Source organism: Eleutherodactylus coqui, chromosome 6 (genome assembly GCF_035609145.1).
Source record: "Eleutherodactylus coqui strain aEleCoq1 chromosome 6, aEleCoq1.hap1, whole genome shotgun sequence".
In the NCBI taxonomy this organism is placed as follows: Eukaryota; Metazoa; Chordata; class Amphibia; order Anura; family Eleutherodactylidae; genus Eleutherodactylus; species Eleutherodactylus coqui.
This window is the reverse complement of record NC_089842.1, coordinates 1,692,438-1,715,758: the sequence shown is the minus strand read 5'-3', so window position 1 is coordinate 1,715,758 and position 23,321 is coordinate 1,692,438. Positions and strand designations below refer to the sequence as shown.

The 23,321-nt window shown below is 48.9% G+C and overlaps 1 protein-coding gene across 1 annotated transcript; it reads left to right on the top strand.

Annotated features, from left to right (window-relative positions):
• The first annotated feature begins 5,904 nt into the window (after positions 1–5,904).
• Positions 5,905–21,661, top strand: LOC136571968 (T-cell surface glycoprotein CD3 gamma chain-like). Its single transcript, XM_066572586.1, has 6 exons — positions 5,905–6,051; positions 6,374–6,403; positions 12,327–12,512; positions 14,845–14,976; positions 19,239–19,282; positions 21,431–21,661. The coding sequence occupies exons 1-6, from the start codon at positions 5,988–5,990 to the stop codon at positions 21,497–21,499; spliced, it is 525 nt and encodes a 174-aa protein (XP_066428683.1). The 5' UTR covers positions 5,905–5,987; the 3' UTR covers positions 21,500–21,661.
• The last annotated feature ends 1,660 nt before the right edge of the window (positions 21,662–23,321 follow it).

Genomic DNA, 23,321 nt, shown 5'->3' with positions numbered 1-23,321 from the left:
TGTCTTGTGCATTGGTATTGTCAGTGTCTTTAATGTGTGTGCATTTGATGTGTATTGCACCTCTGCAGCACTGAATGGGTTATTGTCTGGGTTATGTCTGGGAAATGTATCTTGTTGTGCGTCACGTGATCATGTTTTAAGTAGGAAATATATATCAGCGCCTCTTCATCAAAAAATGCAAGCAGGTATGCAGTGAGTATTGGTGAGTACTCACCTGGTGCTCAGTGGAATTCGCAGGATCGAGAATCCACTGGCATCCGATATCCCCGAAAGCTTTTCAACCACTCTGGGTTCCTGATCCGGACAACCGGAGAGACGTCCTCGAGATACAGCCCACTCACGGGGCCGTGTAGTCCAGATGTAGTATCAAACAATGGAAAAATCCCCGCGCTCCGGAACCCGAAAGGATCAATGACAGACTCTTTGCTCTATAGAATATCTTATTTATGCGACGGGCTTTGGTAACATAGTTCTTGCGTTTCTCAAGCATATGACACACATACATATGGAAAATACATCGACATACATAAGTTTTAAAAAGCCCATTTGGCCATCAAATCTGCCAAGCATTCCTCCTACATGAGACGTGTGCATATTGTTATGGTCATCCTTCCTTCCACACTCAAAACACAAACCCATCATACCTGCACAAATAACCAGATGGAACTGCGATAATAAGTGTGAGGTATTACAGTTCATGGATTGGCCAAGTCACTTAAGCCCGCAAGCCCACTTCAAGGGTCCTCATCTTGCAGGTTCCTACTTTAACGAGACAACTAACCCCAGGAAACCTGCCTGCATATGGGGCAATAGTCCTGATAAGGACAGCCCTGCGCTGAAACCTAAGGAACTAACTTGCCTGGGGGTGGTAAACAATCTAAGCAGCACAAGACACAGTTCACACTAACAAAGCATGGAACACATACACAACTGAACAGGACTGTTCACACCACATGTCTGGCAACCAGCTCAGACACACCGGTGGAAATGTGCTCCTGGAAACCCATAGTACTACAGGTCCCAGAAGCACAACCTAACACCCTAGTACTTTTCAGAGCACCTGGCCCCTTTATTAGATCCCTTGGTCCCTTAATTAAGGCCTCCAGGCCTTTATTACAGACGCTGCCCTTTTACTAGAATCTCTGGTCCTTTATCAGAGCATTTGGCCCCTTTATTAGGGGCATTGTTCCCTTTATTAGAGCCTGTAGTCCCTTTCTCTAATAAAGGCCTGGGGGCCTTGATAAACAGCCCCTTTACTAGAATCCTTGGTCTTTTATTAGAGCCCCTGGTCCTTTATCACAGCTCCTGGCCCCTTTATTAAGGTCCCCGGCTTTTTATTAAGGTCCCCAATCCTTTGTTAGAGCCCCCAGCCCCATATTAGAGGCTTGTTTTGCCAACTGGAAAACCTCAAGTTCGGATACGGCTTTAAAGAAGGACAAGCGGGCTGATACAACAGAATTTATTAATATAAACGAATAAATGATAATAAAACAAAGTTACATAAAAGTAGGTGATCTGGTGTAAACAATAGGTAAACATCGGTTACATCAACACTCCCATCACCAAGAGCCGGAGGTATACTCATCTGCTTTGTACATCTACCGGAGAAGCGATGGTGAACAGTCAGAGAACAGGGGGCTCCTGGGAACCCCAATATGAGAGGACATCCCCATCACAGGTCCAACCTGCTTCTGACCCCCCCAACCCTCTCCGATCCTTTAGACTTTTTATGGTTTATTGCTTGGATAGTTGTGTTGGAAAAAAGGCCCCAATCCGAAGTGACCGGAGCAGACAAACAGGACTGATCCCTAAAACAATGGCAGCACCCAGCTCCAAGTATACAGGAGGCTCCAGGTCAGGCTTAGGACAATGATGAGGGATTTGCCTGATTAATTAGACAATAGAGACTCTATAGACAATGGTGACACTGTGTGCAGATACTAACATGGTCTCCAGCAGGTCTATAAGACTCAGATATACAATCCTTATAATGTACACAGTGAACGTTCATGGCTCTATGGGTACAAGACGGAGGGCTACAAATAGCCCATTATACTTGCCCCACAAGGCTCTGGTCCTTTATTAGAAGCCCTGCCCACATTAGAAGAGCTATTATTTCCTTTATTACAGGCATTGGTCCCCTTATTAGAGCCCCTGGCCACTTTATTAGAGTCCTCTGCCCTTCATTATAGACCCTGTTCCTATATTAGTGTCCACACCCTTTTATTAGAGCCCAACACTCCTTTATTAGTGACCCTGGACCCTTTTATTAGAGCCCATTTCCTCTTTATTGGAGCCCTTGGTGCTTTATTACAGCCTCTGCTCCTCTACTGGCGCTCCCGGACCCTTTATTAGAGCCCAAGGCCCTTTAGTACAGCCCCTGTTCCCTTTATTAGAGCCGAGGCCCTTTAGTACAGCCCCTGTTCCCTTTATTAGAGCCGAGGCCCTTTAGTACAGCCCCTGTTCCCTTTATTAGAGCCGAGGCCCATTTGTTAGAGCCCTCAGCCCTATATTAGAGCCCCTTCCCCTTGATTAAAGCCCCATCCCCTTTATTAGAGTGCCTGCCCTATTATTTTAGTACCCAGGTACTTTATTAGAGCTCATGTTCCTTTATCAGAGCTGCCGACCACTTTACTAGAGCCCTTGGTCTGTTTATTAGAGTCACTGGCCTTAGTACAGTCCCCGGTCCTTTATTAGACCTTTGGTCCTTTTTTAGAGTTGCCAGCCCTTTTATTAGAGACCTAGGCTCTACATTTGAGTCCCCAGCCCCCTTATGAGAAGCCCCGGGGCCTTTATTAGAGCCCTCAGCCTTCCATTCTTGCCCCTATCTCTTTTATTGGAGCCCCTGGTCCCTTTTGTTAGAGCCGGTTGTCATTTGTTAGAGGTCTCAGCTCCTTTATTAGAGTCCTCAGTCCTTAATTCTTGCCCCTCCCCCTTTATTAGAGCCTTTGGCTGCTTTGTTAGAGACCCTTGTCCTTTTTTAGAATCCCAAGACCTTTTATTAGAGGTCCAGGCCCATTTATTAGAACCCCTGGTCCCTTTATTAGAGTCCTTGGCCTCTTTATTAGGCCACCGACTCTTTATTTGGGTCCCTACCCAATTTTTTAGAGCTCCTAGTCCTTTATTACTGTCCCCGGGCTCATTATGAGAGCCCTTGGCCCCTTTCTCAGTGCCCTGACCCTCTCACTATTGGTGATTACCTTATAAAGTCACGTGACAAGTTTTCCGTGGATCAGTTTCAGTGTGAATCCACATTAGATGGAAGATTCAGCGATCGGAGCGACTTCCAGTGAGGCCGGTCATCGGTGCTAGACTAGCCGGGGTCTCACCGCCAACCGTGGGGGTTTATCATGTAACGGTGTGGAGAGTATACAAAGAATGGCGCGATCGAGGAAAACATCCAGCGAAAGGGGATCCTGTGGACGGAAACAACTGATCACTGAAAGGGGTCGGAGGAGGATGTCAAGTTTTTCAAGTGTATTCGTGAAAGAAAAAGAAATGGCACACGAGATGCAAGAGGATAAAAGGAAACCCCCCCCCCCCCCCCCACACACACACACACTAAATATCAGCTGCCTAACACAGGAGGAGGAGGTGTCGAGGCGGCTAAAAAAGACTAAAATCGACAAATCGCCGGTCCCAGATGGAATACACCCAAGGGTTCTAAGGGAACTAAGTGATGTGATAGCTAGACTGCTATTTCTTATATTTATGGACACTATGGAGACCGGGGTTGTACCACTGGATTAGCACATTGCCAATGGGGTTCCAATATACAAAAAGGGGTCTAGAAGAGAGCCTGGTAACTACAGGCTGGTAAGTCTCACTTCAATAACTGGAAAAATATTGGAGGGGTTTCTGAGAGACACCACCGAAGAGTACCTCAAGGAGAACAACAGAATAACTCCTCACCAGCACGGGTTCATGAGGGGTCGATCATGTCAGACCAATCTGATCAGTTTCTACCATGAAGTAAGCTCTAGGCTGGACCTGGGAGAGTCTATAGATCTCGTATATCTGGACTTCTCTAAAGCATCTGACACCGTGCCACATAATAGGCTGATATATAAAATGAGAAGCTCGGATTGGGTTAAAATGTGTGTATCTGGGTAAGGAACTGGCTCAGAGATAGAAAGCAGAGGGGGGTAATAAATGGTTCATACTCTGATTGGGCCCCCGTCGCTAGCGGGGTGCCACAGGGTTCAGTATTGGGCCCCCGTCACTAGCGGGGGGCCACAGGGCTCTGTATTAGGCACCACTCAGTTCAATATATTTATCAATGACCTGATAGAGGGGCTGCACAGCAAAATATCAATATTTGCAGATGACACGAAATTATACAATATAATTAATGCAACGGAGGACAATGTGCGGCTACAAACGGGCCGAGATAAGCCGGGGGATCGGGGGGGGGGGGGGGGTCAATGTGGATAAATGTAAGGTTCTGCACATGGGCAGGAGATACGGATGTCACCAATATACACTAAATGGGGTACTGCTGGGGAAAAGACCTGGGGGTACTAGTGGGCTGTAGACTAAACTGGAGCAACCAATGCCAGTCAGCTGCTGCAAAGGCAAATAAAGTCTTGGGGTGCAGTAAAAGAGGTACAGGGGGGAGGGACGAGAACATTATCCTCCCACTATATAAGGCACTTGTCAGGCCCCACATGGAATACTGCGCACAGTTCTGGTCACCGGGGCTCAGGAAAGATGTTACAGTGCTGGAGGGGGTTCAAAGAAGGGCAACTAAACTAATACATGGAATGACGGGACTGGAATACCCAGAGAGGCACCAAAACTGGGATTATTCACCACGGAAAACAGATGGCTAAGGGGCGACCACATAACTATGTATAAATACATGAGGGGACGATACAAGGATCTCTGCCAGGATCTGTTTATACCCAGGACTGTGATGGTAACAAGAGGGCATCCGCTACGGCTAGAGGAAAGCAGGTTTCATCACCAACACAGAAGGGGGTTCTTTACTGTAAGAGCAGTGAGACTGTGGAACTCTCTGCCTGAGGACATAGTGATGGCAGGATCCATAGAGGAGGTTAAGAGGGACTAGATGTCTTTCTATGGTATTACATGATATAGATAGTGGGTTGGTGATCCGGGTCTTACAGACAGGTAGGTACTATCAGAGGTTGATCCGGGGATTAGTCTGCCTGCCATTATGGAGTCGGGAAGGAATTTCCCCCCCAAATGGGCTAATTGGCTTCTGCCTCACTGTATTATTTTGGCTTCCTTTGGATCAGCACGGGGGAACACAAACAGGCTGAACTGGACGGACATTTGTCTTTTTTCAGCCTACTATGTTACCGTGTCAGGAAGTCGGAGGAGGATGTCAGGAATCGTTCTGACCAACAGGCTGCACAGTCAGCTGAATACAACGCTGGAGCTCCAACTAACGTGTCCGAACGCACAACTCGCCGTTCCTCCGCACGGATGGTATAACAGCGGGCGACCAGTTCCAGCGCCATTGTGTGTAAGAGGAACAGAAAGACTCCAGCGGGCAAAAAGAGCGCAAAACTTGTATCACTGAGCAGCGGAAGAACATCTCCTGGTCAGATGGAGACAGATTTATATGCTGATGGGAGGGCAGAATTTGGTGCAAGCAGCATGAATCGCTGACCCCTTCCTGTCAGCCGGTCAGAACATGTCAGCACCGCCATCTAATCTGCAGCAACTACAAGATGCTCCCTGTCCGCAGGGGCCGATATTCCTACATGCTACTGGACGGGGGCTAATGAAGGGGCCGCGGTGCAGATGGACAGAGGACCCTGTAATCATCCTGATGTTGACAATGATAGAATTCTGCGGTCGTGTAACGCCATCGCTGTGCTGTAGTGCGGCTCATCTGAAGAGGACGAGCGCAGAGCAGGAAGAGGCGCTGCAGCTGCACACACTTTGTTTCCTGTACATAGAGGTAGAGCCGCGCTCGCTGCCATCATTCACGGCGCTGGGGACCCGGCTGACACATCATGACGGTTTCCTCTCCTTTCTGGCTACTTGCTGCCTTCCTCATTAAGGGCGTCTCTTCGGCAGGTATGTCAGGCTGTGCGCACACGGGCGGTTCAGAGGTGGTGCCTGAGGTTCTTGGACACAGCTCACAATGGCCGGCGCTCCAGCAGCCCGTCCGTGTGCGAGAACTAGAAAAAAACAGGACATGCTGCAGACGATGCGTGAATCGGGCCATGTACAGGGCGCTAACGGGCACCCGCAGGGGTGCGGCAGGGGACAGTAGGGGGCGCCGGGGCACCCGCAGCAAACATCTGACAGGACAAAGCAGGGGTGCGGCAGGGGACAGTAGGGGGCGCCGGGCACTCGCAGCGATCCCTTGTCACAACGTCTTCTCTTTCTGTCACAGATAACAGTCCGGCTGCAGACAAGATGGTGGGTAAGTGACCTCACGTCTTCGCAGAAGCGTCCTCGTCTCTGACTATTCGGCGGGCTGCGGGGCGTCCAACTGCAAAACAACCATCAGATGAGACGACTACTTTTTGAAATGTAGTATTTAATGTGAATCTCCACAACGCTTCGTGCCTGAACTCCCCATCTGGACTGATTGTTAGCTTTCTGCGATCACGAGCGAATTGTATCTCATAGATGAAAGCTGTGTGTTACTTTATGTCCCCCCTGACGGGCGGCGGATGTACGGTCAGGGTCCAGAGTATACGAGGGTCCCGGCGGGTCGGAGTTACACATCGGAGCCCCATTATTTATCATAACTCTTATGTTAGGCGGACTGTTTCTGCCGGTATATTCATGATCAGTGGTGTAACTATAGGGGATGCAGGGGGTGCGGTTGGACCCGGGCCCCAGAGCCTTAGGGGCCCATAAGGCCTCTCACCTCCATATAGGGAGCCCAGTGCTATGAATAAAGCGTTATAGCTGGGGGCCCTGTTACAGGTTTTGCACTGGGGCCCGGGAGCTTCATGTTTCGCCTCTGTTCATAAGGTTGTATCGCACGTTTCCGGTGGCGTTTCCGGTTTTCTGTGGCGTTTCATCACTGCCGTCATTTCGCTGCGCTCGTTACTTTCTTTCATCCCCCATCTGAACATTATTGTGTTTATACTCCCGTATCCGTCTGTCATCGCGGACCGTATGGCAGCAGGGCCGCGGCGGTCTGTACCATCATCTGCGGGCCTGTCTGTAAGGAGTTGGCGCTGATGGTCAGTGGGGCCCCGGGGCCCCCGACCCGTCCTGCCTCGTCTCTGATGAGCGGCCACTAACCTAATGGCGGCTGAAGATTCTTTCCTACAAGCAGTTTTTCTCCTCTTTGGATTTATGAAGGCCTCGTTGGCGCGGCTCGTGTAGATTCCGTTGTGTAACGCGCACCATCTCACGTGAGCCAAAAATACCAATTTCCTGCGGATTTCGGCCCTTCTGCTATTTTTTTGTGTCCGTAAATGCAAAAAAATTACAAACCACTTGCTTCGGTACACAAATATGCAGGGACCCATTTCACACCACAGTGGGACATTCTGCGTATTTTTGCATGGGACTGACTTTTTGTTGTATTTTTAGAGCTTTGCACCATGTGCTGTGAACATTAACCCCTTCTCCCTGTCTGCCGTACATCACAGAGGGGCGGGGTGCGTATGAGGCTCTGATCATGGCTGCTTCACAGCTTACATGTGTGGTCGGTGCTGGCTATCAGCCGGAGGGTAGGTCCATCCACCTACCCATCACCCCTCCCGTTATGGGTTCCAATGGTTGCCATGGCGACTCTGGGCCTCATGACAGCTTCTGGGGCTGCCGTATGCCCTGTAGCACAGCTTAATAAGTTGACGGCAAACTTACAATATACTGCAATGCCAAAGTACTGAAGTATATTGTAGAAATGATGAAGTGACTCCAAGTTCGAGTCCCAGAGGGGGACCAGCATCGTCCAGAAAATAATAAAACAAATTAAAAATACAAATTCAAAAAACCCTTCCCCCCCCAACAATATAAGCAACAAACAAGAAGGAATGGAAGCAATAAAAACTATAGTTTGCCATATAAAGCCTGCAAACAGCGCCATCGGCAGGGAAGTGAGAGAGGTGCAGGGCTCAGAATATGGCGGCAAAAAGCAACGTTTTTTTAATTCTTAAAAAGTAGCAAAAGATTAAAAAAATCTAGAAACATTGTATCATCATAGCTTCACTGACTCTGAGAATAAGGCGAACACGTAACTTTTAGTGCTCCACCAACCGCAAAATCCAAAATCCCAGGAAAATGGCGCAATTTAATTTCTCATTTCATTTCACTTTAATTCTTTTCTCAATTTTTCATACATTTTATGGCGCATTGAATGGCCACCACCTCGCCTGCAAAAACAAACTCATAGGTTAGGCCGAAAGAAAAGTAAAAAGAGCTGCGATTCTTGAAAGGGGACGATGAAAAAAATTGAAAAAACCCCAGTGAACATTGGCCGGCAGTTAAGGGGTGTGGAAACGGCGCCGTGCTGCTGAATCTCCAATTGGCGCGGCTTTTTCTGAGCGGCCGTGTGGAAATGTTTTAGATATGTGCCAGAAGTCCAGACACGTCAGTCACCCGCAGGGAGGAAGCCGGCGGCCGTCAGTGAGTAACGAGGTATCTGCTTGTAGCAATCTGAGAACGTAAACGTGGAGCTGAGACAAACGTCCAGGCGCAAATCGCAATCGTTGGTTCTAACGTGTAAACATCATTTTACGGGTCGCTCAAATTAACCCCTGATGTGAAACCCTCAGAACTCCCATTTAGTGACGCTCAGATACGGAAATTAGATATGGATGTAAACAGAAACTCAGTAGGTTCCTGCCGTACGGGTTGTAGCGGTTCACAATGGACGGATGCAATGACTTCTAGGAGGCCGCAGATCATGGCAGGCAGTGGGGGAGCATGTAGACTAATCACAAGGTGTGAGATCCGAGGGATGTGGAGGACGAAGACGAGGATGGGGGGGGGGGGGGGCTGTCGTGGTGAAATTTCTTGTTCCCATTGCAGAAGCTATACAGCTCATTCAGGTACCAAATCCCCGGGATTGTGTCCTCATGGAGGAAGAAGGCCAGGTGCTTTCCTGCAGGTTATAGTGCAGAACACATTCACCGCGGGGAAGTCGCGCAGACTGGGCGGATCCTCACCAAACGTTGTCGGGAAATGACATTGCACATGAATAACTGGTAGACATGAAAATCAAGGACACAAGATGCTCCCCTGTCTACATTGGCAGCCAATTAGTCTCATATCCTGATGATGGCTGAAGAAAACTTTGTGGGCCTCCTTTAACAAAACGGTCTAACAGTAAGACGTCCTTGGCCAACCAATCACAGTGCAGCTTTCATTTTACCTCAGCACCTTGAGAAATGAGGACGTCTTACTGGTAGACCATTTTACTAAATCAAACCTTTTGAGTTTCTGTTTCCATTGATATCAGATTTCTATACTGGAGTGTCATTAATGGGGGCTCTGAGGGTCACACATTGGGGGCTCATTTGGAATAGCTCATCCGTTCACTTAAACTGCACCTCAAAAACATTACAAGAATCCGCCCCTTCCTCACTGTGGACGCTCTAAAAATGCTCACTGTTGCCCTCATCCGCTCCCGGCTCGATTATTACAACCCGCTGCTGATCGGCCCCCCGCACCAGACTCTCCCCTCTCCAATACATCCTGAATGCGGCAGCCAGGCTCATCTTCCCGTCCAGGCGCTACTCGGATGCCTCTGCCCTGTGCCGGTCACTGCACTGGCTGCCCGACAAATACAGAATACAATTCAAACTTATTACCTTCATCCACAAAGCCCTCCACAGCGCAGCGCCCCCTATATTGTATCCCTCATCCACAGCATTGCACTGCCCTACATTGTATCCCTCATCCACAGCGCCGCGCCGCCCTACATTGTATCCCTCATCCACAGCGCCGCGCCGCCCTACATTGTATCCCTCATCCCAATCCACCACCCAGCTCGCACCCTCTGCTCCGCTAACGAAACCAGACAGAGTGCCCCTTTAACTCGAACCTTTCATTCCCACCATCCAGCGCACATCTCCACCCCGCCATCCCGCGCACATCTCCACCCCGCCATCCCGCGCACATCTCCACCCCGCCATCCCGCGCACATCTCCACCCCGCCATCCCGCGCACATCTCCACCCCCCCCATACCGCGCACATCTCCACCCCGCCATCCCGCGCACATCTCCACCCCGCCATCCCGCGCACATCTCCACCCCCCCATACCGTGCACATCTCCACCCCGCCATCCCGCGCACATCTCCACCCCGCCATCCCGCGCACATCTCCACCCCACCATCCAGCGCACATCTCCACCCCGCCATCCCGCGCACATCTCCACCCCGCCATCCCGCGCACATCTCCACCCCGCCATCCCGCGCACATCTCCACCCCGCCATCCCGCGCACATCTCCACCCCCCCATACCGTGCACATCTCCACCCCGCCATCCCGCGCACATCTCCACCCCGCCATCCCGCGCACATCTCCACCCCGCCATCCCGCTCACATCTCCACCCCGCCATCCCGCGCACATCTCCACCCCGCCATCCCGCGCACATCTCCACCCCACCATCCCGCGCACATCTCCACCCCGCCATCCCGCGCACATCTCCACCCCGCCATCCTGCGCACATCTCCACCCCGCCATCCTGCGCACATCTCCACCCCCTTTGCTTTTTGTATCCCCCCCATGATTTGTAGTCTGTGAGCCCCTCACCCCCACTGTCTCCATCAGCTGATTACTACATGGAACCGCGATTTTGTATCTGTTCCCCGTCTTGTAAGCGCTGTGAAATATGTTGGCGCCATATAAGTAACGATTATTATGACTTTAACCCCTTGGGGCGCGGCCTCCTTTGGTACTTAAGGACACCACAATCTTTTGGTCTATTTGTCTCCACTTTTCAAAAGCTTTGAGTTATTTCACCACCTCCTGAGCCCAGGGCCCTGCATGCCGTACGTGTATGAGCCCCTCCCGTCATGTACATGTGCTCTGTGGGGCAGGAAGGGGTTAAGCAGGAAGCGTCCCTCTGAGCGCATGTATAAAGCCGCCAGACTCCAAAGTGACACCTAATATTCAGAATAGTTTCGGGCAGCATTATTCCTCATGATACAGCCTCTGCTGCTGCAGAAACTCTTTAAACAGTAAGGCGGAGCTTCCTTGCCACCATTTATATTAGGAACGCTTATCCTTTCCATAAAGGAGTTCTGCAGCAGCTGGAACACAAAGACATCTCATCAAAAAATGTTTTAACCCCTTAGATGCCGTGGCATTTAAGGAGCTTTACAGAGAGCGGGGCCTGTCTCTCTCAGCCCATTGGCCCCCTGTAATATGCTCTCAGGGCCTGATTTTGAAATTGTTTACCTTAGAGGGGTTGTCCAGTTGTAAACTATTGATTGCCTATTCCCAGGATAACTCATCAGTAGCAGAGTGGCAGCGGTCTGTTGCATCGGATCCCGTCAATCGGCTGTTCTCTGGGCCTGTGTGCTCCAGCACTCAGCTGATTTCTGCAGGAAGCTGACAGCGCTGTTCTTTCTGTAGTGGCTAGGCTTGGTATTGCAGTTGTTGACCTGCAGGTTTTCTTGCTTTCCGCCTCTCAAAAAATTCTAAAAATAAATTAAAATGTATATAAATGGTTTTTTTTAAAGTTTAAATTGGACTAAGAAAACCTTCAGTATGGGGTGGGGGGGGGGTTAGGGCCTCTAGCTGCAATGGTTAAGCATCCCCCTCCCACCTCAAATGCTTTGTATAGAGTCGAAGGGTTAAGAGAGGAAGCTCCTCCCTCTGTGATCTACTCCTTGGATGCTGCGGTCGCTGTGGCTACAGCATCTAAGGGGTAAACTGATGGGAGACCAATGTTATCAGTCTCCGATCACTGCTGACGGCTGCGGCATTGGGGTTCAGTGCGCACAGCACACGTCTTCTGCAGTCGCATCAAATGGACTACCGAAACGGCCGCTGTAAGAAGACGATACGGCAGTTAAGGGGTTAATGCTCTTCATTTTGGTGAGTAGTGTTCGCCCACCCGCAGTCAGCGGGCTTTTTCCGCATTAGCGCAGAGTTTCAAACGCCTCTATTGATTTTAACGTGGCCTCGCAGACTCGCGCTTGAACGCAGCTTTTCTAGCGCCGTGATTTTCGAGCGCGGTCTGCTCTATTTCTGTGCCTCTTAACCCTAAACGCACCTCATCACCCATCACAATGAAGGGGTGCGCTAAAGAACGCTGCAGCATGCGTTTGAAAACGCAGCGCGGAATCACGGTAAAACGATGCGGTTTTGGACGCTGCGTTACGTGAACTCGTGTGAGAGCCGCTTACTGTCGGTTTCTGTTCTTTGACAGATGTAAAAGGTGAAGAGTTGTTCCTGCAGTGTGGCAGCGACTACACGTGGACGAAGGATGGCGACGAAGAGGCCTGCGACAAGACCAAGTCCTTGGGATCTCTGTGGAACGATCCGCGTGGCGTCTACTGCCGCACTAAACAGGATAAATCTGCACCCAAGAGCTGCGTCCATGTGTACGTGAGACGTGAGTATGCGCCGCCCGCCATCACAGCAATGAGACCTTCTGGGGTTACGGTTAGCGGGCAGGAGCGTCCTTCTCTGACCGGCTCTCTGTAGACCGGCGCATCACTGATTGTGCTCCATGCGGAGGGAACACCGAGACCCCCGACACAAAATCATCCTGCAAATGTCTAACAGAATGTTATCATGTCCAGGATTCAACATGGAGGCAATGAACCCCATGAGCGATCAGCCTCATTAGATTGTACTGGTTCCTGCTGCCATCATGGAGAAATCTCTGTTCTTCTCCCTGACTTCCTGCTGACTGTCTCCCTGCCAATGACTTCCTGCTGACTGTCTCCCTGCCAATGACTTCCTGCTGACTGTCTCCCTGCCAATGACTTCCTGCTGACTGTCTCCCTGCCAATGACTTCCTGCTGACTGTCCCCCTGCCAATGACTTCCTGCTGACTGTCCCCCTGCCAATGACTTCCTGCTGACTGTCTCCCTGCCAATGACTTCCTGCTGACTGTCTCCCTGCCAATGACTTCCTGCTGACTGTCTCCCTGCCAATGACTTCCTGCTGACTGTCTCCCTGCCAATGGCCCATGGTCAAATCTAAAAATTGTTGCCCTGTTTTGCCAAGTGGAAAATAACAAGTTCGGCTGCGGCTTTAAAGAAGGACAAGGGGGCGGATACAACAGAATATTAATACAAATGAATAAATGATAAAACACATTTACATAAAAGTAGGTGAAGTTGCGTAAATGTTTTGTAACCAATTCTTAAACAACGGTCACATCAATACTCCCATCACCAAGTCTGAGGTATATTTATGTGCATCAACCGGAGAAAAGTCAGAAGACAGGGGGCGTCTTGGGAAGGACACAGTGAGGACGTTCGCCATCACAGGTCCAACCTGCTTCTGATCTTATTACAATCTGTCTCCTATTTTATACACTATAACTACTTAGTCATCGGCCATCTGCTCCAAGCTTTGCATCAATGATATTATCAGTCTGAGACCCCCCACCATCTGAAGTAGCCAGCTTCATTGATGAAAACTCAATTCCCTAGACGATGATGATGATGATGATATCACAGGGTTAACAAGATTCATGGCGATACAATGTATATGGACAGAGTTTAAACAAACCTATACAAACAGAGTTGTAGTTGATACAATTAGCATTGTTCTGGTAATTGTAGTTGATACAATTAGCATTGTTCTGGATAACTAAGCCTACACCAAACAGGTTTAAAGTCCCCAGAGTGTTCATAACATTTCCTATTTAAGATACAAAGTGGAGGATAAAGGAACATAATGACCATTTATAAAGGCCTGCATTACAGTAAGATACAAAAAGGAGGGCTGCAAACAGCCAGGTATATTTGCACCACACGCCCCTACTGTAAACAGCAAAATCCTCAGTCACTTATTTTTGAGCCACTCTCAGATATGAAAAGTAGTAACGAGCGCGGTGGCAGCCATGAGGCTCTTACCACGGGGCCAATGTAGCACGGGGCCACTGTTATTAAGACTTCCCAAGTCCATTAGGCACAATAGTATTTCAAGCTTCCCCCACACATAGGGGGCTGGGGACGGTATATTCACAGCAGTTATATGGCTGCTTAGATACCACGCCGACCGCCTGATAAAAGGGTCTGCAGCGGTCGCTCTGCACTCGCTCTGCGGCGTGCAGTTATGGGACCTTTACGGCTCCGGCACACTTGCGTTTCTCTTGCACTTTCTCACGCGATATCACTGCATTCTTCACGCAATTGTCAAAGGGACTTTCTAATGTTAAAAACTCATCACAATTTGCAGCGATCCATTCTTAACATTAGAAAGTCCCATTGACAATCGCGGGAAAAAACCCCAAAAAACACAAGAAAAACGCAAGTGTGCCGGAGCCCTAAATGCAGTAATTCAAAAAAAGGTTCACCCCCCCCCAAAAGGGGGGTTTTATTGTGAAAAAAACTAAAAAGTATATAATTTTGTTATTGTTGCAATGGCGCCGCCCCGCGGACATCGGTTAGCGGGTCATTTATGCTGCTGTGCAAACATTGACAGAATTGATGCTTCTTTTTCCTGCCCTCCAAAAAGGTTAAGAGTTTGACAATCCATGATATGGCGGCAGTAAGCTTAGAGCGCGCCGCGTAAACAAGCCGCTATGCAGCCGCGCCGACAGCAAATAAAAAGGTTACGGCTTTTGAAAGGTGGAGATGAAAATCCCCCAAAATTTGTTGTGTCTGTGGGACCAAAACAAGCCGTGACACTGAGGGGTTAAAGTGAGAGATTATTAGACGTAAGCGGATATCCAGCCTGACGGCCCCCGTCCCTCCTCTGCTCCTCAGGGTGCATGAACTGCATAGAGCTGGACCCGGGAACCATCGCCGGCTTCATCGTGGCGGACATCATCATGATCGGGCTGATCGCCACCGCTGTCTACTTCGTGTCGGGATCAGAGCTGCGGCGAGCAGGACGAGGTCAGATGATGCATGGAATGTGGTCTGTTAGCAGAGCGATGGCCAGAGGGGCCGGGTATTGTGTGCGCTCAGCGCCCGGGGGGTTATAATGCACATCCTGATGCAGCAGGACACATCGCATGCTCAGCTGCAGCTCCAGGAGATCTGGTGGCTCGCAGCGCTGTAGGGAAAGGATTCGGTACTACGAGGAACGCCGATGTACTCTAGAGGGTTTACCTCACTAAGATCATGTCTCCCCCGTTTACTGTTAGGTGACTGACTGCTGGGACTACTGGTACCCCCTGGGAAGGATATTACTGGCCGCACTCTGGGGGACATATAATATGTTGGAGATGTTACTGGCCGCACTCTGGGGGACATATAATGTGTTGGAGATGTTACTGGCTGCACTCTGGGGGACATATAATATGTTGGAGATGTTACTGGCCGCACTCTGGGGGACATATAATGTGTTGGAGATGTTACTGGCCGCACTCTGGGGGACATATAATGTGTTGGAGATGTTACTGGTCGCACTCTGGGGGACATATAATGTGTTGGAGATGTTACTGGCCGCACTCTGGGGGACATATAATGTGTTGGAGATGTTACCGGCTGCACTCTGGGGGACATATAATGTGTTGGAGATGATACCGGCTGCACTCTGGGGGACATATAATGTGTTGGAGATGTTACTGGCCGCACTCTGGGGGACATATAATGTGTTGGAGATGTTACTGGCCGCACTCTGGGGGACATATAATGTGTTGTAGATGTTACTAGCTGCACTCTGGGGGACATATAATGTGTTGGAGATGTTACTGTCCGCACTCTGGGGGACATATAATGTGTTGGAGATGTTACTGGCCGCACTCTGGGGGACATATAATGTGTTGGAGATGTTACTGGCTGCACTCTGGGGGACATATAATGTGTTATAGATGTTACTAGCTGCGCGCTGGGGGACATATAATGTGTTGGAGATGTTACTAGCTGCACTCTGGGGGACATATAATGTGTTGGAGATGTTACTGGCCACACTCTGGGGGACATATAATGTGTTGGAGATGTTACTAGCTGCACTCTAGGGGACATATAATGTGTTGGAGATGTTACTGGCTGCACTCTGGGGGACATATAATGTGTTGTAGATGTTACTGGCCGCACTCTGGGGGACATATAATGTGTTGGAAATGTTACTGGCTGCACTCTGGGGGACATATAATGTGTTGGAGATGTTACTGGCCGCACTCTGGGGGACATATAACGTGTTGTAGATGTTACTGGCTGCACTCTGGGGGACATATAATTTGTTGGAGATGTTACTGGTTGCACTCTGGGGACATATAATGTGTTGGAGATGTTATTGGCCGCACTCTGGGGACATATAATGTGTTGGAGATGTTACTGGCCGCACTCTGGGGGACATATAATTTGTTGGAGATGTTACTGGCTGCACTCTGGGGGACATATAATGTGTTGGAGATGTTATTGGCCGCACTCTGGGGGACATATAATGTGTTGGAGATGTTATTGGCCGCACTCTGGGGGACATATAATGTGTTGGAGATGTTACTGGCTGCACTCTGCGGGACATATAATGTGTTGGAGATGTTACTGGCTGCACTCTGGGGGACATATAATGTGTTGGAGATGTTACTGGCTGCACTCTGGGGGACATATAATTAGAGATGAGCGAGCGTACTCGGATAAGCACTACTCGCTCGAGTAATTGGCTTTATCCGAGTACCGCTGTGCTCGGGGCTAAAGATTCAGGTGCCGGCACGGAGCGGGGAGCTGCAGGGGAGAGCGGGGAGGAACGGAGATAAGATCTTTCTCTCCCTCTCTCCTGCTCCCCACTGCGACTTACCTGTCAGCCGCAGCGGCACCTGAATCTTTAGCCCCGAGCACAGCGATACTCGGATAAAGCACATTACTCGAGCGAGTAGTGCTTATCCGAGTACGCTCGCTCATCTCTACATATAATGTGTTGGAGATGTTACTGGCTGCACTCTGGGGGACATATAATGTGTTGGAGATGTTACTGGCCGCACTCTGGGGGACATATAATGTGTTGGAGGTGTTACTGGCCGCACTCTGGGGGACATATAATGTGTTGGAGATGTTACTGGCCGCACTCTGGGGGACATATAATGTGTTGTAAATGTTACTGGCCGCACTCTGGGGGACATATAATGTGTTGTAAATGTTACTGGCCGCACTCTGGGGGACATATAATGTGTTGGAGATGTTACTGGCTGCACTCTGGGGACATATAATGTGTTGTAAATGTTACTGGCTGCACTCTGGGGGACATATAATGTGTTGGAGATGTTACTGGCTGCACTCTGGGGGACATATAATGTGTTGTAGATGTTACTGGCCGCACTCTGGGGGACATATAATGTGTTGTAGATGTTACTGGCCGCACTCTGGGGACATATAATGTATTGGATATGTTACTGGCCACACTCTGGGGGACATATAATGTGTTGGAGATGTTACTGGCCGCACTCTGGGGGACATATAATGTGTTGGAGATGTTACTGGCCGCACTCTGGGGGACATATAATGTGTTGGAGATGTTACTGGTCGCACTCTGGGGGACATATAATGTGTTGGAGATGTTATTGGCTGCACTCTGGGGGACATATAATGTGTTGGAGATGTTACTGCCTGCACTCTGGGGGACATATAATGTGTTGGAGATGTTACTGGCTGCCCTCTGGGGGACATATAATGTGTTGGAGATGTTACTGGCCGCACTCTGGGGGACATATAATGTGTTGTAGATGTTATTGGCTGCACTCTGGGGGACATATAATGTGTTGGAGATGTTATTGGCTGCACTCTGGGGGACATATAATGTGGTGGAGATGTTACTGGCTACACTCTGGAGGACATATAATATGTTGGAGATGTTACTGGCTGCACTCTGGGGGACATATAATGTGTTGGAGATGTTACTGGCTGCACTCTGGGGGACACATAATGTGTTGGAGATGTTACTGGCCGCACTCTGGGGGACATATAATGTGTTGGAGATGTTACTGGCCACACTCTGGAGGACATATAATGTGTTGGAGATGTTAGTGGCCGCACTCTGGGGGACATATAATGTGTTGGAGATGTTACTGGCCACACTCTGGAGGACATATAATGTGTTGGAGATGTTACTGGCTGCACTCTGGGGGACATATAATGTGTTGGAGATGTTACTGGCTGCACTCTGGGGGACATATAATGTGTTGGAGATGTTACTGGCTGCACTCTGGGGGACATATAATGTGTTGGAGATGTTACTGGCTGCACTCTGGGGGACATATAATGTGTTGGAGATGTTACTGGCTGCACTCTGGAGGACATATAATGTGTTGGAGATGTTACTGGCCGCACTCTGGGGGACATATAATGTGTTGGAGATGTTACTGGCTGCACTCTGGGGGACATATAATGTGTTGTAGATGTTACTGGCTGCACTCTGGGGGACATATAATGTGTTGGAGATGTTACTGGCTGCACTCTGGGGGACATATAATGTGTTGGAGATGTTACTGGCTGCACTCTGGGGGACATATAATGTGTTGGAGATGTTACTGGCTGCACTCTGGAGGACATATAATGTGTTGGAGATGTTACTGGCCGCACTCTGGGGGACATATAATGTGTTGTAGATGTTACTGGATGCACTCTGGGGGACATATAATGTGTTGGAGATGTTATTGAGGCATTGAACATGTGGCGCACCCAGGTAGAACCTGCTACGATTTCTGTCGCATCGCGGTGTATGTCCTGTTCATGATAATGGGGTCGTATTTTCTTCCCTTGTGAAGGATAGCGGTCTGACGTAGAATAAAACATGGCCGTCCGCAGGAGCCCATAATGAAAGCAGCCGCTCCAGCATGCTCCCCATTGACAGGAGCCCCCCGGGGGCCGGCGCTCCGCTGACTCCTGGTCGCAGCGACCTCTACGCTGGTTGTCGCCCCACGGATACATTTTCTGAAACTCACCCAGATACAGCCCCTCTGTGTCGGAGCGGCGGCCGCAGTGCGCTTGTAGGACGGATCCGGCTGCATCGGACAGATTTAGTCATTTTGTATGAATGGCGCCTGGATGATCAGTTCTGGTTATCGCAGCGCGGCGGCTCATGTACGCGGAGCTCCGCACACGTGGGACTCCGAGGTCTACAACACACCCAACTATTAAGAAAGCCGTTTCTATGACTCACATGTTCAACCCTAAAAACATTAATATCCTAAACCTTTTTTTTTTTAACCCTTTAGCTTCTGACAAACAGAATCTGATTGATAAGGATGCTGAATATCAGGTGAGCAGCTCAAGGATTAAGTAACACTGTAGCGGTAGTATATGACACAATACCGTATTATACTGACTGAGTAACACTGTAGCAGTAGTAAGTAACACAATACGGTATTACACGGACTGAGTAACACTGTAGCAGTAGTAAGTAACACAATACGGTATTACACGGACTGAGTAACACTGTAGCAGTAGTAAGTAACACAATACGGTATTACACGGACTGAGTAACACTGTAGCTGTAAAATTTGACTTAATATGATATTATACTGACTGTAACATTGTAGCGGTAGTATTTGACACAATACGGTATTACACGGACTGAGTAACACTGTAGCAGTAGTAAGTAACACAATACAGTATTACACGGACTGTAAGTAACACTGTAGCGGTAGGATTTGACACAATACTGTATTACACTGACTAAGTAACAGTGTAGCGGTAAAATTTGACTTAATATGATATTATACTGACTAACACTGTAGCAGTAGTATTTGACACAATATGATATTACACGGACTGTAACACTGTAGCAGTATTATTTGACACAATACAGTATTACACAGACTATGAGTAACAGTGTAGCGGTAGGATTTGACACAATACGGTATTACACGGATTAAGTAACACTGTAGCGGTAGTCTTTGACACAATACTGTATTACACGGACTGAGTAACACTGTAGCGGTAGGATTTGACACAATACGGTATTACATAAACTGAGTTATACTGTAGCGGTAGGATTTGACACAATACGGTATTATATGAACTGAGTTATACTGTAGCGGTAGGATTTGACACAATACGGTATTACATGAACTGAGTTATACTGTAGTGGTAGGATTTGACACAATACGGTATTACACGGACTAAGTAACACTGTAGCAGTAGTATTTGACACAATACGGTATTACATGAACTGAGTAACACTGTAGCGGTAGTATTTGACATAATACGGTATTACACGGACTAAGTAACACTGTAGCAGTAGTATTTGACACAATACGGTATTATATGATCTGAGTAAGACTGTAGCGGTAGTATTTGACACAATACAGTATTACACAGACCGAGTAACACTGTAGCAGTATTATTTGACACAATAGTGTATTAAACGGTCTGTAACACTTTAGCGGTAGTATTTGACACAATATGGTATTACATGAACTGAGTAACACTGTAGCGGTACTATTTGACAGAATACGGTATTACATGAACTGAGTAACACTGTAGCGGTACTATTTGACACAATACGGTATTACATGAACTAAGTAACACTGAAGCGGTAGTATTTGACACAATACGGTATTACATGAACTAAGTAACACTGTAGCGGTACTATTTGACACAATACGGTATTACATGAACTAAGTAACACTGAAGCGGTAGTATTTGACACAATATGGTATTACATAAACTGAGTAACACTGTAGCAGTAGTATTTGACACAATACGGTATTACATGGACTAAGTAACACTGTAGCAGTAGTATTTGACACAGTACGGTATTACACGGACTAACTAACACTGTAGCAGTAGTATTTGACACAATACGGTATTACATGAACTGAGTAACACTGTAGCGCTAGTATTTGACACAATACGGTATTACACGGCCTGGTTTCATATGTGCACTGTGCAAAACCTTAACTTGTGCTGTGGTGGCGCTGCCGGGGAGTGAAGCAATACAGATTAAGGCTTCTTTCACACGAGCGCATATCAGCCGGCTGTGAAAACATACGCTGCATTGTTTGTGAAAAATCTGGAGAATGGATGCACAAATCAAACGTTTGGGCGCCCGTTCATATAGCCTGGTGAGGCCGGCGTATTATCGGCCCAAAAAAATTGTTCCAGGACTATGTTTTGGGCTCAACGTAAAAACGGCGGCGCTATATTGGGCCGGCCGGGCGCTTTTACGTCTCACAACTACGGCCATGTGATCTGATGCATTGGACTCCACTGTATCAGATCAAGGCCCTAAAGGGGGGGGGGGGTCGCTGGTGACGGGTTTTCATCCAAAGTCATCTATGAAATGAACCTCTACATACATTGTCATCGCACCCCGCGCCCCACCGGAGAGGGGATATATATATGTGTATGGGACAGGTTTGTGGCAGATCGTTCTTCCTAAGCTGTTACTTTCCCTCCTCTTTAGGTGTTGGGTCGCCGCGATAATGAGCAGTACAGCCATCTTGCACCGCGCCCGAAGAGAGGCGGCTACTGAGAGCGCCGGGCACGCGCCACCCTTCTGTTTCCCCATCTTTCTGTTTTCGCAACTTTTAGCAACGTTGTCACTTTCTTCAGTGCGTTTGTGACCTGCAGGAGCGGAAAATCTGCTCTCATCTCTGTTTATCTGTGCTGAATAAAGCCATAAAAGCAACGGAAATCCTGTGGGTGATTGAGGTGAGCGAGGGGGAGAAGCTGCAGCTGCCGCCTCACCGCCCGAGGCGGAGGAAGAAGTGGGCGCCGCAGCGTACGGGAGCCTTCACACCAGATGCCTGACTCACAGAGGAGCCCGCCAAAGACCCCCAACCTGCATGAGAACAGAACATACAGCAAGACAGCCCACCTACATCTCCACGTACACCTAGAAGGACTAATATATATATACACACACAGTCAGTAACATACCTCCCCTAGAAGGAGTATATATATATAGTGGGAAGACACTAGAGTGCGGGGTGTTCGGCAGTCAGAGACACGTTAAGGTCCAAGTACAGGCGGGACCTGGGATTATCTCAGTCCAACAAATCAAACAAATCCAGCCTTGACTTCAGGCAAAAAAACACCAGTCCAGCATTATGATAATAGACAGTCCCCACCTGTACAGGTCCCGGTCAGCATTATGATAATAGACGGTCCCTGCCCGTACAGGTCCCGTTCAGCATTAGGATAATAGGCAGTCCCTGCCTGTACAGGTCCCGTTCAGCATTAGGATAATAGGCAGTCCCCGCCTGTACAGGTCCCGTCCAGCATTAGGATAATAGGCGGTCCCCGCCGGTACAGGTCCCGGTCAGCATTAGGATAATAGGCAGTCCCTGCCTGTACAGGTCCCATTCAGCATTAGGATAATAGGCAGTCCCTGCCTTTACAGGACCCATTGGGCATTAGGATAATAGGCAGTCCCGGCCTGTACAGGTCCCGTCCAGCATTATGATAATAGGCAGTCCCGGCCTGTACAGGTCCCATTCAGTATTAGGATAATAGGCAGTCCCGGCCTGTACAGGTCCCATTCAGTATTAGGATAATAGGCAGTCCCGGCCTGTACAGGTCCCATTCAGTATTAGGATAATAGGCAGTCCCCGCCTGTACAGGTCCCGTCCAGCATTAGGATGATAGGCAGTCCCTACCTGTACAGGTCCCGTTCAGCATTAGGATAATAGGCAGTCCCTGCCTGTACAGATCCCATTCAGTATTAGGATAATAGGCAGTCCCCGCCTGTACAGGTCCCGTTCAGCATTAGGATAATAGGCAGTCCCTGCCTGTACAGGTCCCGTCCAGCATTATGATAATAGGCAGTCCCCGCCAGTACAGGTCCCGTCCAGCATTAGGATAATAGGCGGTCCCCGCCTGTACAGGTCCCGTTCAGCATTATGATAATAGGCAGTCCCCGCCTGTACAGGTCCCGTCCAGCATTAGGATAATAGGCAGTCCCTGCCTGTACAGGTCCGGTCCAGCATTATAATAATAGGCAGTCCCCGCCTGTACAGGTCCCATTGGGCATTAGGATAATAGGCAGTCCCTGCCTGTACAGGTCCCGTTCAGCATTAGGATAATAGGCAGTCCCTGCCTGTACAGGTCCGGTCCAGCATTATAATAATAGGCAGTCCCTGCCTGTACAGGTCCCATTGGGCATTAGGATAATAGGCAGTCCCCGCCTGTACAGGTCCCGTTCAGCATTAGGATAATAGGCAGTCCCCGCCTGTACAGGTCCCATCCAGCATTAGGATAATAGGCAGTCCCTGCTTGTACAGGTCCCGTTCAGCATTGGGATTACAGGCAGTCCCCGCCTGTACAGGTCCCATTCAGTATTAGGATAATAGGCA